Source organism: Ammospiza nelsoni, chromosome 10 (assembly GCF_027579445.1).
Source record: "Ammospiza nelsoni isolate bAmmNel1 chromosome 10, bAmmNel1.pri, whole genome shotgun sequence".
Taxonomy (NCBI): domain Eukaryota; kingdom Metazoa; phylum Chordata; class Aves; order Passeriformes; family Passerellidae; genus Ammospiza; species Ammospiza nelsoni.
The window spans coordinates 9,371,032-9,382,875 of record NC_080642.1 but is presented as its reverse complement, the minus strand read 5'-3'; the positions used below and the strand labels follow the sequence as shown (position 1 = coordinate 9,382,875).

Genomic DNA, 11,844 nt, shown 5'->3' with positions numbered 1-11,844 from the left:
CACCGGGGACCATTTACGCGCGGCTCTGTCTCACCCCCGGGGCCGTTGTGGGCGGCGGAGCGGCTCCCAGGGGATGGTAACACCGTGTGGTTGCCCCACGAAGGGCTCTCGGCGCCATCTTGAGTGTGGCTGAGCCCCCTCGCTCGTTGCGTCGGTGCCCTGTTACCCCGCGGTGTGAGGGGGGACCGATGCGGTCGCGGTGCCCGCGGGCGCGGCGCGAGGGGCACGGCCGTATATAACGGGGAGCTGCGGATGGGGAGCGTAGGGTAGCTCCTGGTGCGCTTTAAACCGTGAACTCGCAGAAGGTTGGGAGGGGGCGGGGGGGGGGGGAGTAGCAACAGCTTGGTACGTTTTTTTACTGTAGAATAAGCAAACGGGTGGGAATCCCGCATTTCTGCGCGGCAGGCTGGGCGGGCCGCCCCTCCCCGCTCCCCCCAGAGGCGGCCGCGGTTGTTGTGGCCAAAGTTTCCGCGGGGCGCCGAAAACGCAGGGAGCGAGGGGGGCTAGCGGGGTACCGAAGGGACGGGGCTGCCCCGGGACCACCGCCGGCCCCGTAGGAGCGCGGCTGGGGGAGGGCAGCGCCGGCTCTCCCGCATTACTGTTATTATTCTTATTTTTAACTCTTATTATTTCCCCTCCGCCCCTCCGCAGGCGCGGCGGGAGCTTCCCCCCCCTCACTCCCGCCCGCCGCCTCACACGGCGGGAGGGGCGGGGCGGAGGTGGCGGGGGCGGAGGTAGCGCGGGGGGGGGCGTGGCTCTGCTCCCCTCTGCGCCCGCCGCGCTGAGACCGAGCACAACTCATCGCCGCAGTGGCGGCGCTCGCCGGCTCCTTTAAGCGGCCGTGCCCCATTGTTTGCACCGCGGCCAATGGGCGCCCGGCGGCCGCGGCGCGCGCGGCCAATGGGGCGCGGCGCGGGGCAGCGCGCGCGCCGCCCCCCGGCTCTATAAGAGGGCCGACGGCGCCGCGTGAGTTCCCACTGGCTCGCGCAAAGCCATCTTGGCATTGTTCTGCCCGCCCGCCCGCGCCGCCGCAGCCCCGCGCGACACAGCCCCGCACGCCCCCGCCATGTCCGACGCGGCCGTGGACACCAGCGCTGAAATCTCCGCCAAGGTGAGGGACCCGCCGCCTCGCGCTCTGCTCCACAGCTTTTTCCCCCTCCCCCCCCCCCATTTAAAATTTTTTTCCGTGCGATTTCTGGCTTTTTTTTTCCTTTTTGTGTTTTTTCATCGGAATTTTTTTTTTTTTCCCCTGCCCGTCCCGCCCCCTCATTTCTCCCCCTTCCCCCTCCGTCCTTCGCGTTGAAGTTGGAGGCGCGGTGCGGAGCCGGTGCCGCCGCGCTCGCCGTGCGGGGCTGCCAGCGCCGTTCCTTTGTCTACAGTGTGCGGGAAACGTGCTCGCCGCCTTTGCCGGTGCTGCCGAGCCCCGCCGCTCCACGTCTCGCTCCCTCCCGCCTTTCCTTGGGACAGTAGCTGGTCATCCCGCTGCGGAGGGGCTCGAGGAGCCGGGGGGGGTAAACGCACGGCGGTGCCTCGGCACCCGGCAGCGCTCGCTCATTCAATCCGCGGTGTGGGAGCTTGACAGCCCCGTCAAACTTGTGTTCCGCTCGGCCCCGTCCCTGCGGGGGGATGTGGGGGGAAGCGCTCCGGAACATGCACGGGTGGGGGGGGGGCAGTGTCTGTTGTGGAGTTGCTGCCGAAAAGCGGGGTGGGCGGGTGGTTGCTATTTCGGAGTTGCGCCCGGTTGATGCGGGAGGGGCGTCTGCTGTGGCGGTGTTACCCCTGGAGTGTGGGGGGGACAGTTGTTTCTTTGGCGTTACCCCCCGGAAGGACGGGGGGGGGGGGGGGATTTGCGGTTTAGGTAGTGCCCCGTATTGGGAGTTACTATTTCGGAGGTGAGGGGGAGTAGGGGGTGATCCGAAGTTGTCCCGGGGGGGTTTTTGTTATTTTTGGAGTTACCCCGATGGGGGCACCTCCACAGAAGGAGATGCCCCGATGCGCTAGGGCGGCGGGGCTGAGGGTGCCGGCCCTGGCCCGAGCTCCTCGCAACCAGGATAAGTTTGCGAGACGCTGCTGGAAACGATGGGAAGCGGCTGGGGAGCGCCGGTACCAGCCGGGAGAGGCTCTGCCGGGAGTCCCCGCTGCGGCTCCCGGCGCACGCCTTTGTCTGCGAGCCGCGGCGGAGCGTCCCCCGCGGGGACTGCGCTCCCCGAGCGGCCGCGGTGCGCCCCGTTGAGCCCGGGGCCACGGCCGGAAAAGTTGCGAGGGGACCGAGCCGGGCCAGTGCGTGGGAAGGCGGCGGGGGACGTGCCCGGTAACCTCCTCACCCTGCGCCCCGGCTGGCCCGGGGTCGCGCCGCTCCCGGGGGAAGCGCGACTGGAGGGGAAAAAAAAAAAATCCGACCGGGAGGAGGGTTTATAAAAAACAACCAACAAAACGCCGTTTCTGGCAGATTTCGATTTCACTTCTGTTTCCCGCTCCCGCAGCCATGCCCCCATCCCGCCTGCCCAGCCTCCGTTCCGGGGCCGCGGCTTGGTCCCCGCCGCCTCCGGCTCTCCCGCTGCCGGGAAGCGGCGAGGCGGGTCGATCCCCATCCTTCCCCGGGGGAACGGGGCCAAGTTTGCCGTTAACCTTCCTCTGCCCTTTTTACCGCGTGCGGGAAGGGGCCTCGTCTCTGGCTCACTCTCCTGGGAGCGGACAAGGGTCCTCGCTGCAGGGCGGGGGGAGGCGCGCACGGCGGCAAGGTGACCCCCCCACACCTCAGAGAAGCGCGGAGGCACCGGGGCCGCTCGCTCTCGTCCCGCCTCGCCGTCCGGAACGCTCCCGGGAGGCGGGGATGGAGGGGGAGGGGGTTCCCGCCCCGCCTCGGCGCCGCCCCCGGCCGGTGCCGCGGGGCGCCCACCACGTGCGGGCCTGGGAGCCGGAGTCCGCCGCGCCGCCCCCGCCGGGACTACAGCTCCCGGCAGCCCGCGGGGCGCCGCGCTGGCCGCCGGCCAATCAGCGGGACGCGGAGAGTGGCGCGCGGTTTGAATGGCGGCCGCGCGCGTGGCGGCGCGGGGGAGCCCCCTGGCGGCGGGAGGCGCGGGCTGCGGCCCTGATGTCCCCCGCTTCCCACAGGGATCCTGCCCAGGGCAGGGCCGGGGACAAGGTAGAGCTTTCCGGGCCGCTGGTATGTGCCTCTACACCGCTGCTATTCATTCCATAGACAAACAGCCCTGACACACCTATAATTAGAGGCTGTGTCTCAGTCTTGGCGCCGGAGCAGCCCTGCTGCCTGCACCGGCCCTTGGTCTGGACACTCCTGCACATATCTGTTTGTGTTGGACTGGGGAGGGAAGAGGGGGAATCTGATGCTCTCTGCAACCCTGTTGCTAGCACAAATTTCATGACCTGGCATCGTGATGGTGGTTAAGCTGAGAGCATTTTCAGTGATGCAGGAAAGGTCAGGGCTGTAGATCTGTCCAGCTGAAATGCGCAAGAATGAGTTGTTCCTTCACTGGGAGAATTGCTTGCATTTTGTGAACAACTGTTTTTAAAGGGACTGTTGGGCACATTGAGAGGTGGAAATTCTGACTGCTTGACTTGTTCTGTGTTTAACTTGGGTACTGCTTTGTTGCCCATGTGCCTGGTGTGATGCAGCAGCTGTAGCCCAGTGATGCATAAGAGGCCAAATGGTTGTGATCAGTCTCCAGGGAACAGGGCAGTGGAAGCCACTGACAGTGTAAAACTGTAGTGGAACTGGGCAGTGTGGAGGAGGTGGCCTGGGATTTGTATGTAAGCAGTGAAAGGAGGAGGGATCTTGCATGTTTGTTTTACTCCAGACTCCTGGGTTGGTTTGTTTAGGTGAGGTTTGATCAACAGGTGTTGTCCCCCCTAAAGCTTTCTTCCAGGGAAAGTCTTTCCTCCATGCACTGGCAGTCTGTGGGTGCCTCTGGAAATGGCATCTATTTAAGTAACCTGGTGGTCTAAAATGCCTGTGCTGCCTCCCCAGCGCAGTCTGCAGGGCTGTAGAAACCCTCCCAGAAGGGAGCAGTGATCGCCCTAGCAGGGCCAGGGCTGTGCTCTTCCCTCCGTGTTCCCGATCGCCCTAGCAGGGCCAGGGCTGTGCTCTTCCCTCCGTGTTCCCGATCGCCCTAGCAGGGCCAGGGCTGTGCTCTTCCCTCCGTGTTCCCGCCAGGCCGCGGCTCCCTGCCGGGGGTGACGGTGCCCGTGGCACCGCCAGCTGCAGAGGGTGGGCAGGAGGGGGAGAAGCCACCGCAGTGGAGCAGGAGCTTCCAGCAACTTTTAAACACCTCGTGGTCGCTGCTGAAGCCGCTGTGGCTGTGCTGCTGGCCCTGGGGAAGGGCCTCCCTGCTTTCCTTGGCTGGGGTAGCGCTCACTGTGCTGAAGGATCTCGCTCCAGCTGATGGAGGAACAGAAGGGGAGGAGGATGCAAGCAGAGATGCCAGTGTTAAATCCAAGTGTTCTTAATGCGGGAACATAAAGTTGGATCCTTTCAGCCTGTTTGCTGAGCGACTTGGCATGACATTTTGACAGTGATCAATAGCAAAAACACACAAGCTCCCGCTCTGCTCGCAGTGGAGGCTTGAACCAAACTAGCCAGGCACGGCTCTTGGAGCAGTGTAAAAATAGACTTCTTCCCCCACCCCATCCTGTTACACTTCAGGCTGTGAGCTGGATGCTGGAGCCTCCTCTCTGCTGCTGTGAGAAAGACCAGGCATGTAATGTTTGCCGTATGATTTTCGCTGGGCAGGGAGCACAGCCTCTGCTGATGAGTGCCTGGGATCTGTTCCTGCTGGGGAGGCTCTGAGCAGCCGTGGGTGCCCATCCTCTGGACAGGGCTGCCGGCTCTCCGTGGCATTGCAGGAGCTTGTGTGGACTGTGCTAAGATGGGCAATCGGCCAGCTCTGCTGCTGTTGAGCATATATGCAGGCAGCCAGCTCTGTCTGTTTGGGAGCTCAGAGGTGAAACAGAGCAGTCTCTTTTTTAGAGGGCTGCTCTGGCAAGGCTGACTTGGATTGAGATTCGCCCCCGTGTTTTCCCGTTCCCAAGGAGGAGCCAGAACGTGGCGACCAAATCACAGAACAAATCTGTATGAAGAGAAACCAGCGCCTGCTCTTGCTCTCAGACTGTGTTTTTCACACCTGATCTGCAGCTTCTCTGACCCAGACACCTGGAATCGGGGTGACTTCTCTGCTTTTCTGCTCCTTCCAGGATCTAAAAGAGAAGAAGGAAGTTGTTGAAGAAACAGAAAATGGCAGAGATGCACCAGCCAACGGCAATGCTGTGAGTATGGCTGCAATCTGCTGGGAGAGGCAGTCTGTACACTAGCGGCTTTTTTCTTCTCCTCTTCTTGCTTTTGCTCCAAGTTTGTCCCTAGCACTGTTGAGAGGGGATCCCTGTGAACGGCAGCCCTGAGCCCTGCAAAGCCCTTCAGCCTTTGGTGCTTCACGTTATGTGGACACTCCCAGCCTGTGGGCTGTTCATGTGTGTGCAGAAGAGAAGGGCTGGGCTTGGATTCCCTCCCTGACAGCTGTGTGAGGCTGTCCAGTACCAACCCTTCCCTAGGCAAGGATAAAGAGGAAAAAAAACTTAAAACCCACTAGGATTTACAATGTTACAACCAGTTCAGCTGGGAAATACATCATGTACAAGTAAACTGGTTGGTTTCCTCTTTTGAGGTGCTGGGGGGAAATCACTGTGCCACATTTCAATGTGTCATGAGAGCCATTACAGGCTTTGTCTCAAAGCTGCAGCCAGCCACAAGTTACTGTGGGCTTGATCCTTTGTGCCTGGGCAGTCTGGGTTGTGTGGAGGCAGACAGAGGGTGGGATGTGCGCCCAGGGCTCCGGTGGGCTGGTGCTTTGCTGTCGGCAGGAAAGGTGGGAACACCCATTGTGCTGAATGTCACTTCCACCTTCTCCCTTTCCCGGTGCATTTTTTTAAGTGATGTTTTGTCTTGCCAAGGAGAACGAAGAAAACGGAGAGCAGGAGGCTGACAACGAAGTAGACGAAGAGGAGGAGGAAGGCGGTGAAGAAGAGGACGAGGAGGAAGAGGGTGATGGTAACTTTGTTTGTTCCCCAGCCCCATCCCACGGCGGTGTCCTGCTCTGGACAGCAGGCTCCCGGCAAGCGAAGGCGAGCAGAGAGCAGCATCTCCCCCTCGTGGCTGTGGGCAGAGCGCTCCCGCCAGCCAGGCTCGCTCCTTCCTTGCTTGCCTGGGCCGCCGCTGCTGGGAGTGAAGTCAGCCTTGAATCCCTTCCAGCAGGTTGAGGGCAGATTCCTTCCTCCCTCCCTCGGGCCAGACGGCACCTTACCACGGCGCTCAATAAGCGCATTAGCCTTCCGTGCGAGTAGTAAAGTCTGCCCTTGACTCCTGGGAGCGCAGTCACTGCTGCACACACCAGCACTGGCCACTGGGACAGGGACAGCCCTGGGTGGCCTTGCCTTGGCCCAGGCACAGAGGGTGTGTCACCCTGCTTGTTCATGGAGCAGCCTCCTGAGAGGCCCGTACAGCCCTCTTTCCCAGGCTGGATGCCATGTGGAAATGAGCAGAGGAACCTGTGGCTCTTACCTGATCCTCCATCTGGAGTAGATAGCCTTGCTTTGAATTTTCTATGGCTGCAGTGTCCTGTGTCTTCCTGACCTGACCCAGCCTAGAAATGGGTTCTGGCAGCAGTGACTTGCCGAATCACTTCTCACCCTCCCTGCTATTATTTTTTTCCCAAGATCTGCTTGGATGAATAACATTGTTTATTTTTATAACTTGTTAAGGCTGGGAGAAAACCTTTCTTGTTATGCTGAGATGAACTCAGGGCCCCTGATTATCTGTTACTAGGTTAATCCCCTGTGAATTTTTGGTTTACGTGCTGACCTACTAACCTGCTGGCTTGTTTTGGGGGATAGGGACAGGGCTGAAAATTTAATGACCATTAAACCAGTGCTCATTCTGAAAGTGTGAGCTGGGAAAGCCACCTCCTTTGGGGTAGCACTCGTCTGAGCAGCCTGCTGTGCCCTTCAGTAGGAATTGGCTCACTAGGAACAACTGGGAATTATGATCCTCTTTACCTTGTGGCTTTAACCCCTGAGGACAGATGCAGCACAGCTGTGTGCTGTCCTGAGCCCATTTACCCCCAGCATTACTTTAGGGTGGGTGAGATGGGGCACACTTGGCTCTCCCTTCCTCGGGCAGGAGCAGGGAGGAGGATGCGTGTGCTGCAGGCGCGTGTGTGGGGTGGAAGTGTTGCTTGGATACTGCTGTGACAAACCCGGGGAGCTTTGGTCCCGCAGTGCCAGCCCTGCTTTCCCAGCTCACCGAGCACAGGCACGATTTGGCACCCGGTGCCTCGCGGGGATCCGGCAAAGGCTCTGACTGCTGGCACGGGCTCTGTCCATGCTTGCTGCCCTTGGGCGATCCCTGCCTGAGAGCTGCACCTGAGCACTGCAGGAGAGAGATTTAAAGGCAGCAAGTCCAGCTTGCATCAGCTTTTTTAGCCAAGACTTGCAGCCAGACTCCTGGGGTTTGACAGCAGAGAAGAGCTTGAGGGTATATTTTCCTCTCGCATCTCTCCATCCCATCTCATTATTTGCTTTGCTTAAAGCAGCTCAAAGAACTAAAAATGCTCCCAATCAGCTTGGCACTGTCACCTGACCTGCCGGCCAGCCCAGTGCATGTGATGGCTGCTGGGGTGTTGATCCATCGCTGGGAGCTAATCTTGGCCCTTCCTGCTGCATGGGCCACACCGCAGCTGGGCACACGTCAGGAGAGGAGAGGGGAGGATGGGCTGACCTTAATCCCCCCGGCTGTCCAGGCTGGCCATACGTGTGGCTCATGGCGGTGGTTTAAAGCCAGCTTACTGGCCTTAACTCTCTAAGTTATAGTAGGGTCTCCTGTTACACAAGAGACTTGTCTCGGCAGCTGAGAAGCTGTTCCGCCTCTGGGCTTGCCCCTGAGCCCCCAAAACTGGCCAAAGGTGATTGACTCCGTTGTTCTGATCCACTGGCCTATTTGAGCTCAAAGTGGGTCAAAGCCCAGAGCTCACTGCTCATCCTCCTGGCTGGCTGTAAGATAAGTTGGAAGCATTTGTTTGCTGTTCTGATAATTAGAAAGTGTTCTGACTCAGAACTAATGCGTTCTGGCTCTCTTAACTCATTAAAGATGGACTAATAGCTGCGAAGGGAAGCAGAAGTAATCTGGAGTGGTTAGGCAGAGCAGCCACTAGAAAGAGTTTTTTCCTCGCTCTTTTTTTCCACCGTTTTGCCGTGATTTCGGCACTTACGGTAGGTGGTGGTTTTGCCATCTCACTGTCTGTGATACAAATGCAGTGTGAACCAAACTTGAGGCTGCCAATCCTTATTTTCCCTTTGGGCATCCCCCAAATGACCTGACCTACCAGAAAGCCACAGTGTCCTCTGTCACCTCTTGTCCTGAGCAGAGTCTGTGCCACCTGGGTAGATGGGGGCATGCCATCACAGTGTGGGGGTGTGCCAGGATTAAACCCAGAGGGGAGATATTTGAGGTGGTACTGGAGCTCTCCCAGAGGGTCTCATATTTCCTCCCTTTGTACTCCATGCAGGTGAGGAAGAGGATGGTGATGACGATGACGAAGCTGAGGGAGCCACAGGCAAACGGGCAGCTGAGGATGATGAGGTGGGAAGAGTAGGCAGCCCCTTAGAGCCACACATGTCCCCAGAGGGCTTGGGATGGGGGAGAGTGTCAGTGGGGCTAGAGGGGCTGGGCTTAACTCTGGGGCTGGAATGCTTTGCCTGTGTGCTCCCCATGTCTCTCCAGGGACACAGCCCAGTTCTGTTTATACACTGGCCTGGTTAGGGGGGGTGTCTGCTCCCGCCCAGCCGAGCCCTGGCCCTGGGCTGGGGAGACCTGGAATGCTCATGGCAGGCCTGGGTGGGGGCACTCAGGGGCTCCCTGAGAAGAGAGGATTTTGCCTGAGGGAGGGAAACACTTGTGGTGCTCAGACCTTGTCTCTGAGGCAGGAGAGGGACCCCAGACTCCCCAGCCTCACTCCCTGCCTGGGGGTGACTCCTGCCTGCCACCAGCAGCCCCAGTCCCCATCCCCTCTCCTGACAGCTTTGCTTTCCCCCTAGGATGACGACGTCGATCCCAAGAAGCAGAAAACCGATGAAGATGACTAGGCAGCAATTTTTTTTTTTTTTTTTTTTTTTTTTTAATAAGGAGGAAAACAAACCAACAAAAAAGGCCAGCGCGTCCTCTTCACCCTTGGGTCTCCCCTGGGGACCCCTGTTGCAGCCCCCTTTCCCTCACACAGCCCTTCCTCCCCCCTCCGCCGTGGTCATCCTCACCAAGTAGAGTGAACCCCGTCCCCGCCCCCCGGCGCGGCGCTGCCACTCAACGAACATGGAAATGATTCGCCCGTTAGCGGGGAGAGAAAACCCCCCTTCCCCACAAACCCTCTCCCCCCCGAGCACCAAAACTTCAAGGCCCTGCTTTCTTTCTTAAAAGTACTTTAAAGGAGAATTTGTTTGTATTTTTTATTTACATTTTATATTTTTGTACATATTGTTAGGAGGTCCGCCATTTTTAAGTGATCTCGGATTGACCAAAAGGGGGGCTTTGAAGTGTATATCTCTCTTGTTACCTATCTCTGACTTTACTTGTGGTGTGACCAGGCCCAAACCATTATCTCAAAGGAGAATAAAGCAAAACCTTGTAAAAAAAATTAAAAAAGACAAAAATGCAAAAAAAAAAAAAAATTACAATCTTATTTGAGCATTCCAGTAACTTTTTTTGTGTATGTACTTTAGCTGTACCATAGATCGTGGTTTGTATGAGGTGGCAAGGCCAAAGATAAAAAGGTTTTCTTTTTTTTTCTGTCTATGAAGTTGCTGTTTATTTTTATTTTTTCTTCTTTTTTTTTTGGCCTGTTTGATGTATGTGTGAAACAATGTTGTCCAACAATAAACCGGAATTTTATTTTGCTGAGTTGTCCTAACAAGGCTGCCTCCCAACTGCTGCTTTTTGTTTTAGTTTTTATTTGTTTTAGTTTTTTATTTCTTTCTTCCCTTCTTTATCTCCTTTCTTTCTTTGCTTTGGACGCGGGCTGGGAAGAGAGAGAGGGCTGCAGAGTGTTGATGGGGAAGTCTGGGGGCTGTGCTGTCCCCTTGTGGCTGTGGTGGTAGGGGAGGCAGGGTCTTTCCATGGCTGTATTCCTGTGGAGAGCTGCACCAGTGTCCCCAGCATGGCCTCTGCATGATCCTGCATGCTCTGGCTGCCCTTGGCAAGAGGGTAGGGATGGGTTAGATTGGGAAACGTGGACAGGGAGTGTGGGGGCCTGGGTCTGGTTTGCTCAGCAATTCTGTCTGCAGCCAAATTTGTTGGGGATTGTTTGCCTTGTGTAGTGGGGATGAGAAACCCATCCCCAAAATCCTTCCTTTCAGTATCTGCTGCAGGTGATGGACCCCTGGTTGTGGGGTGGGGAGAGCTCCGGCCACGTAAATGCCTTCCCTCCCTTGGGGCTTGAGTATTGCTGGCAGTGGGGCAGGAGTCAGTGTCAGCAGGGATTGGATTCAGATAGAGCTGGTCCTGGGAGATGCTCCAGCCTGCACTGGTCACCCAGCAATTTCTGGGGTGCCAAGTTCAAGGTTTTGGTAGTGGGACTCGGGGTAGATAGGTCAGGGTTGTCTGTGTGCTCTAACATACCAAAATGGCCTTAAGCCTTAGCCTCTGCTGCTTTGCTCCTAACCTTCCTCCAACTCATTTTTCCTCCCTCCTCCAGGGTGTTGGAGCTTGGAAAAGCTCAGCCTGCTCTGCCAGGTGTGTGGAGTTCGTTTGCAAGAACCTGCTCTGTATCTGTGCTCCCAAACCCTCGCCCTGGCTCCAGGGAGTCCCCTTTCCCTGCTGATCCAGGCTGTGCCAGAGCCTCACCAGATGGTCTCATTTCCTCCTCTCACGCTGCAAGCCCAGCAGTCAGTGTTCAGATGCTGGGACATGATTCATCTTTTAGTTTCTTTTTTATTTTTTAAAAGAGGAACCAGTGTGCATTTAATGCACTGGCTGCAAGGGTCACAGCCTCTCCTGATCACCAGGAGCAGCCAGGTCATTTCCTCTGCACTTACACCTTAATTATCCAGTGAATGGTGGTGCTGCCTGATTGCTTATCAGATTTACTGCCTCTATGCACAGGCCCCTTCCAGCCCTGCGGGGTGAGGGGAGCTGTGGCAGGGCTGGAGGCAGCACTAGGTTTGGTATTCCAGTCCTCCCATGGAATGGGACATTCTGGGAGTGACAAACGGTGCTGCTCATGTCACCGTGCTGCTGGGTCGGGCTTTGGTGTGCAGTGCTGGGAGTCGCGTCCACATCCTCGGGTCCTCACCACGGCTGCCCCATGTGTGGCTCCTGCATCGTGAGGGGATGAGTGCTCACGGTGCAAGACTCAAGCTGGTACTTGTAGATTTGCAAGGCAAATTATTCAAATAAGCTTCTGCAGCTGCGTAGAGAAGAGCTGGCTCCAGGTGTCCCTGAAATGTGGGGACTCTGCACACACAAAACTGGTGTGAGGGCCCAGGGGTGGAGAGGGGGAGCAGTGGCCTTACAGTCCCCATTGCACAGAAGGACTTGTCTGCTCTGCAGCCCCACAAAACCCTGGTGGTCTTGGGTCATAGGGTCCATTTTGGTGTGGGGTAAAACTGGAGACTGCCCCAGCCTCCCAGGTGGGCACACTAATGTCGGGTAGCGCATGGAGCAGCCAGGGGTGTGGGGGCAGGTCAGAGTGACTCCCAGCCCCACAGCCCCTGCCCTACACCCGGCAGCTGTGAGCCCTGCAGCCAGCGGGGATGGAGAGGGCAAACCCCAGTTCCTCCCCCCACGTG

The 11,844-nt window shown here is 57.8% G+C and overlaps 1 protein-coding gene across 4 annotated transcripts; it reads left to right on the top strand.

The window, feature by feature from the left end:
* The first annotated feature begins 857 nt into the window (after nucleotides 1-857).
* PTMA (prothymosin alpha) lies at nucleotides 858-9,971 on the top strand. 4 transcript variants are annotated; one of them, XM_059479235.1, is made up of 5 exons: nucleotides 858-1,111; nucleotides 5,212-5,283; nucleotides 5,965-6,055; nucleotides 8,574-8,647; nucleotides 9,103-9,971. In XM_059479235.1, exons 1-5 carry the CDS (start codon nucleotides 1,067-1,069, stop codon nucleotides 9,148-9,150), a joined length of 330 nt encoding a protein of 109 aa, XP_059335218.1. In that variant the 5' UTR covers nucleotides 858-1,066; the 3' UTR covers nucleotides 9,151-9,971. The 4 variants fall into 4 exon arrangements, with proteins under 4 accessions (XP_059335218.1, XP_059335216.1, XP_059335217.1 ...); XM_059479233.1 differs by having other exon boundaries at nucleotides 5,965-6,061; XM_059479234.1 differs by having other exon boundaries at nucleotides 860-1,111; nucleotides 5,968-6,061.
* The last annotated feature ends 1,873 nt before the right edge of the window (nucleotides 9,972-11,844 follow it).

Coding starts and splice junctions, on each gene's coding strand:
- PTMA (XM_059479233.1), top strand. CDS start 1,067: ATGTCCGACGCGGCCGTGGACACCAGCGCTGAAATCTCCGCCAAG. Junction 1,112..5,211: donor GCGCTGAAATCTCCGCCAAG/GTGAGGGACCCG, acceptor TGCTCCTTCCAG/GATCTAAAAGAGAAGAAGGA. Junction 8,648..9,102: donor GGGCAGCTGAGGATGATGAG/GTGGGAAGAGTA, acceptor CTTTCCCCCTAG/GATGACGACGTCGATCCCAA.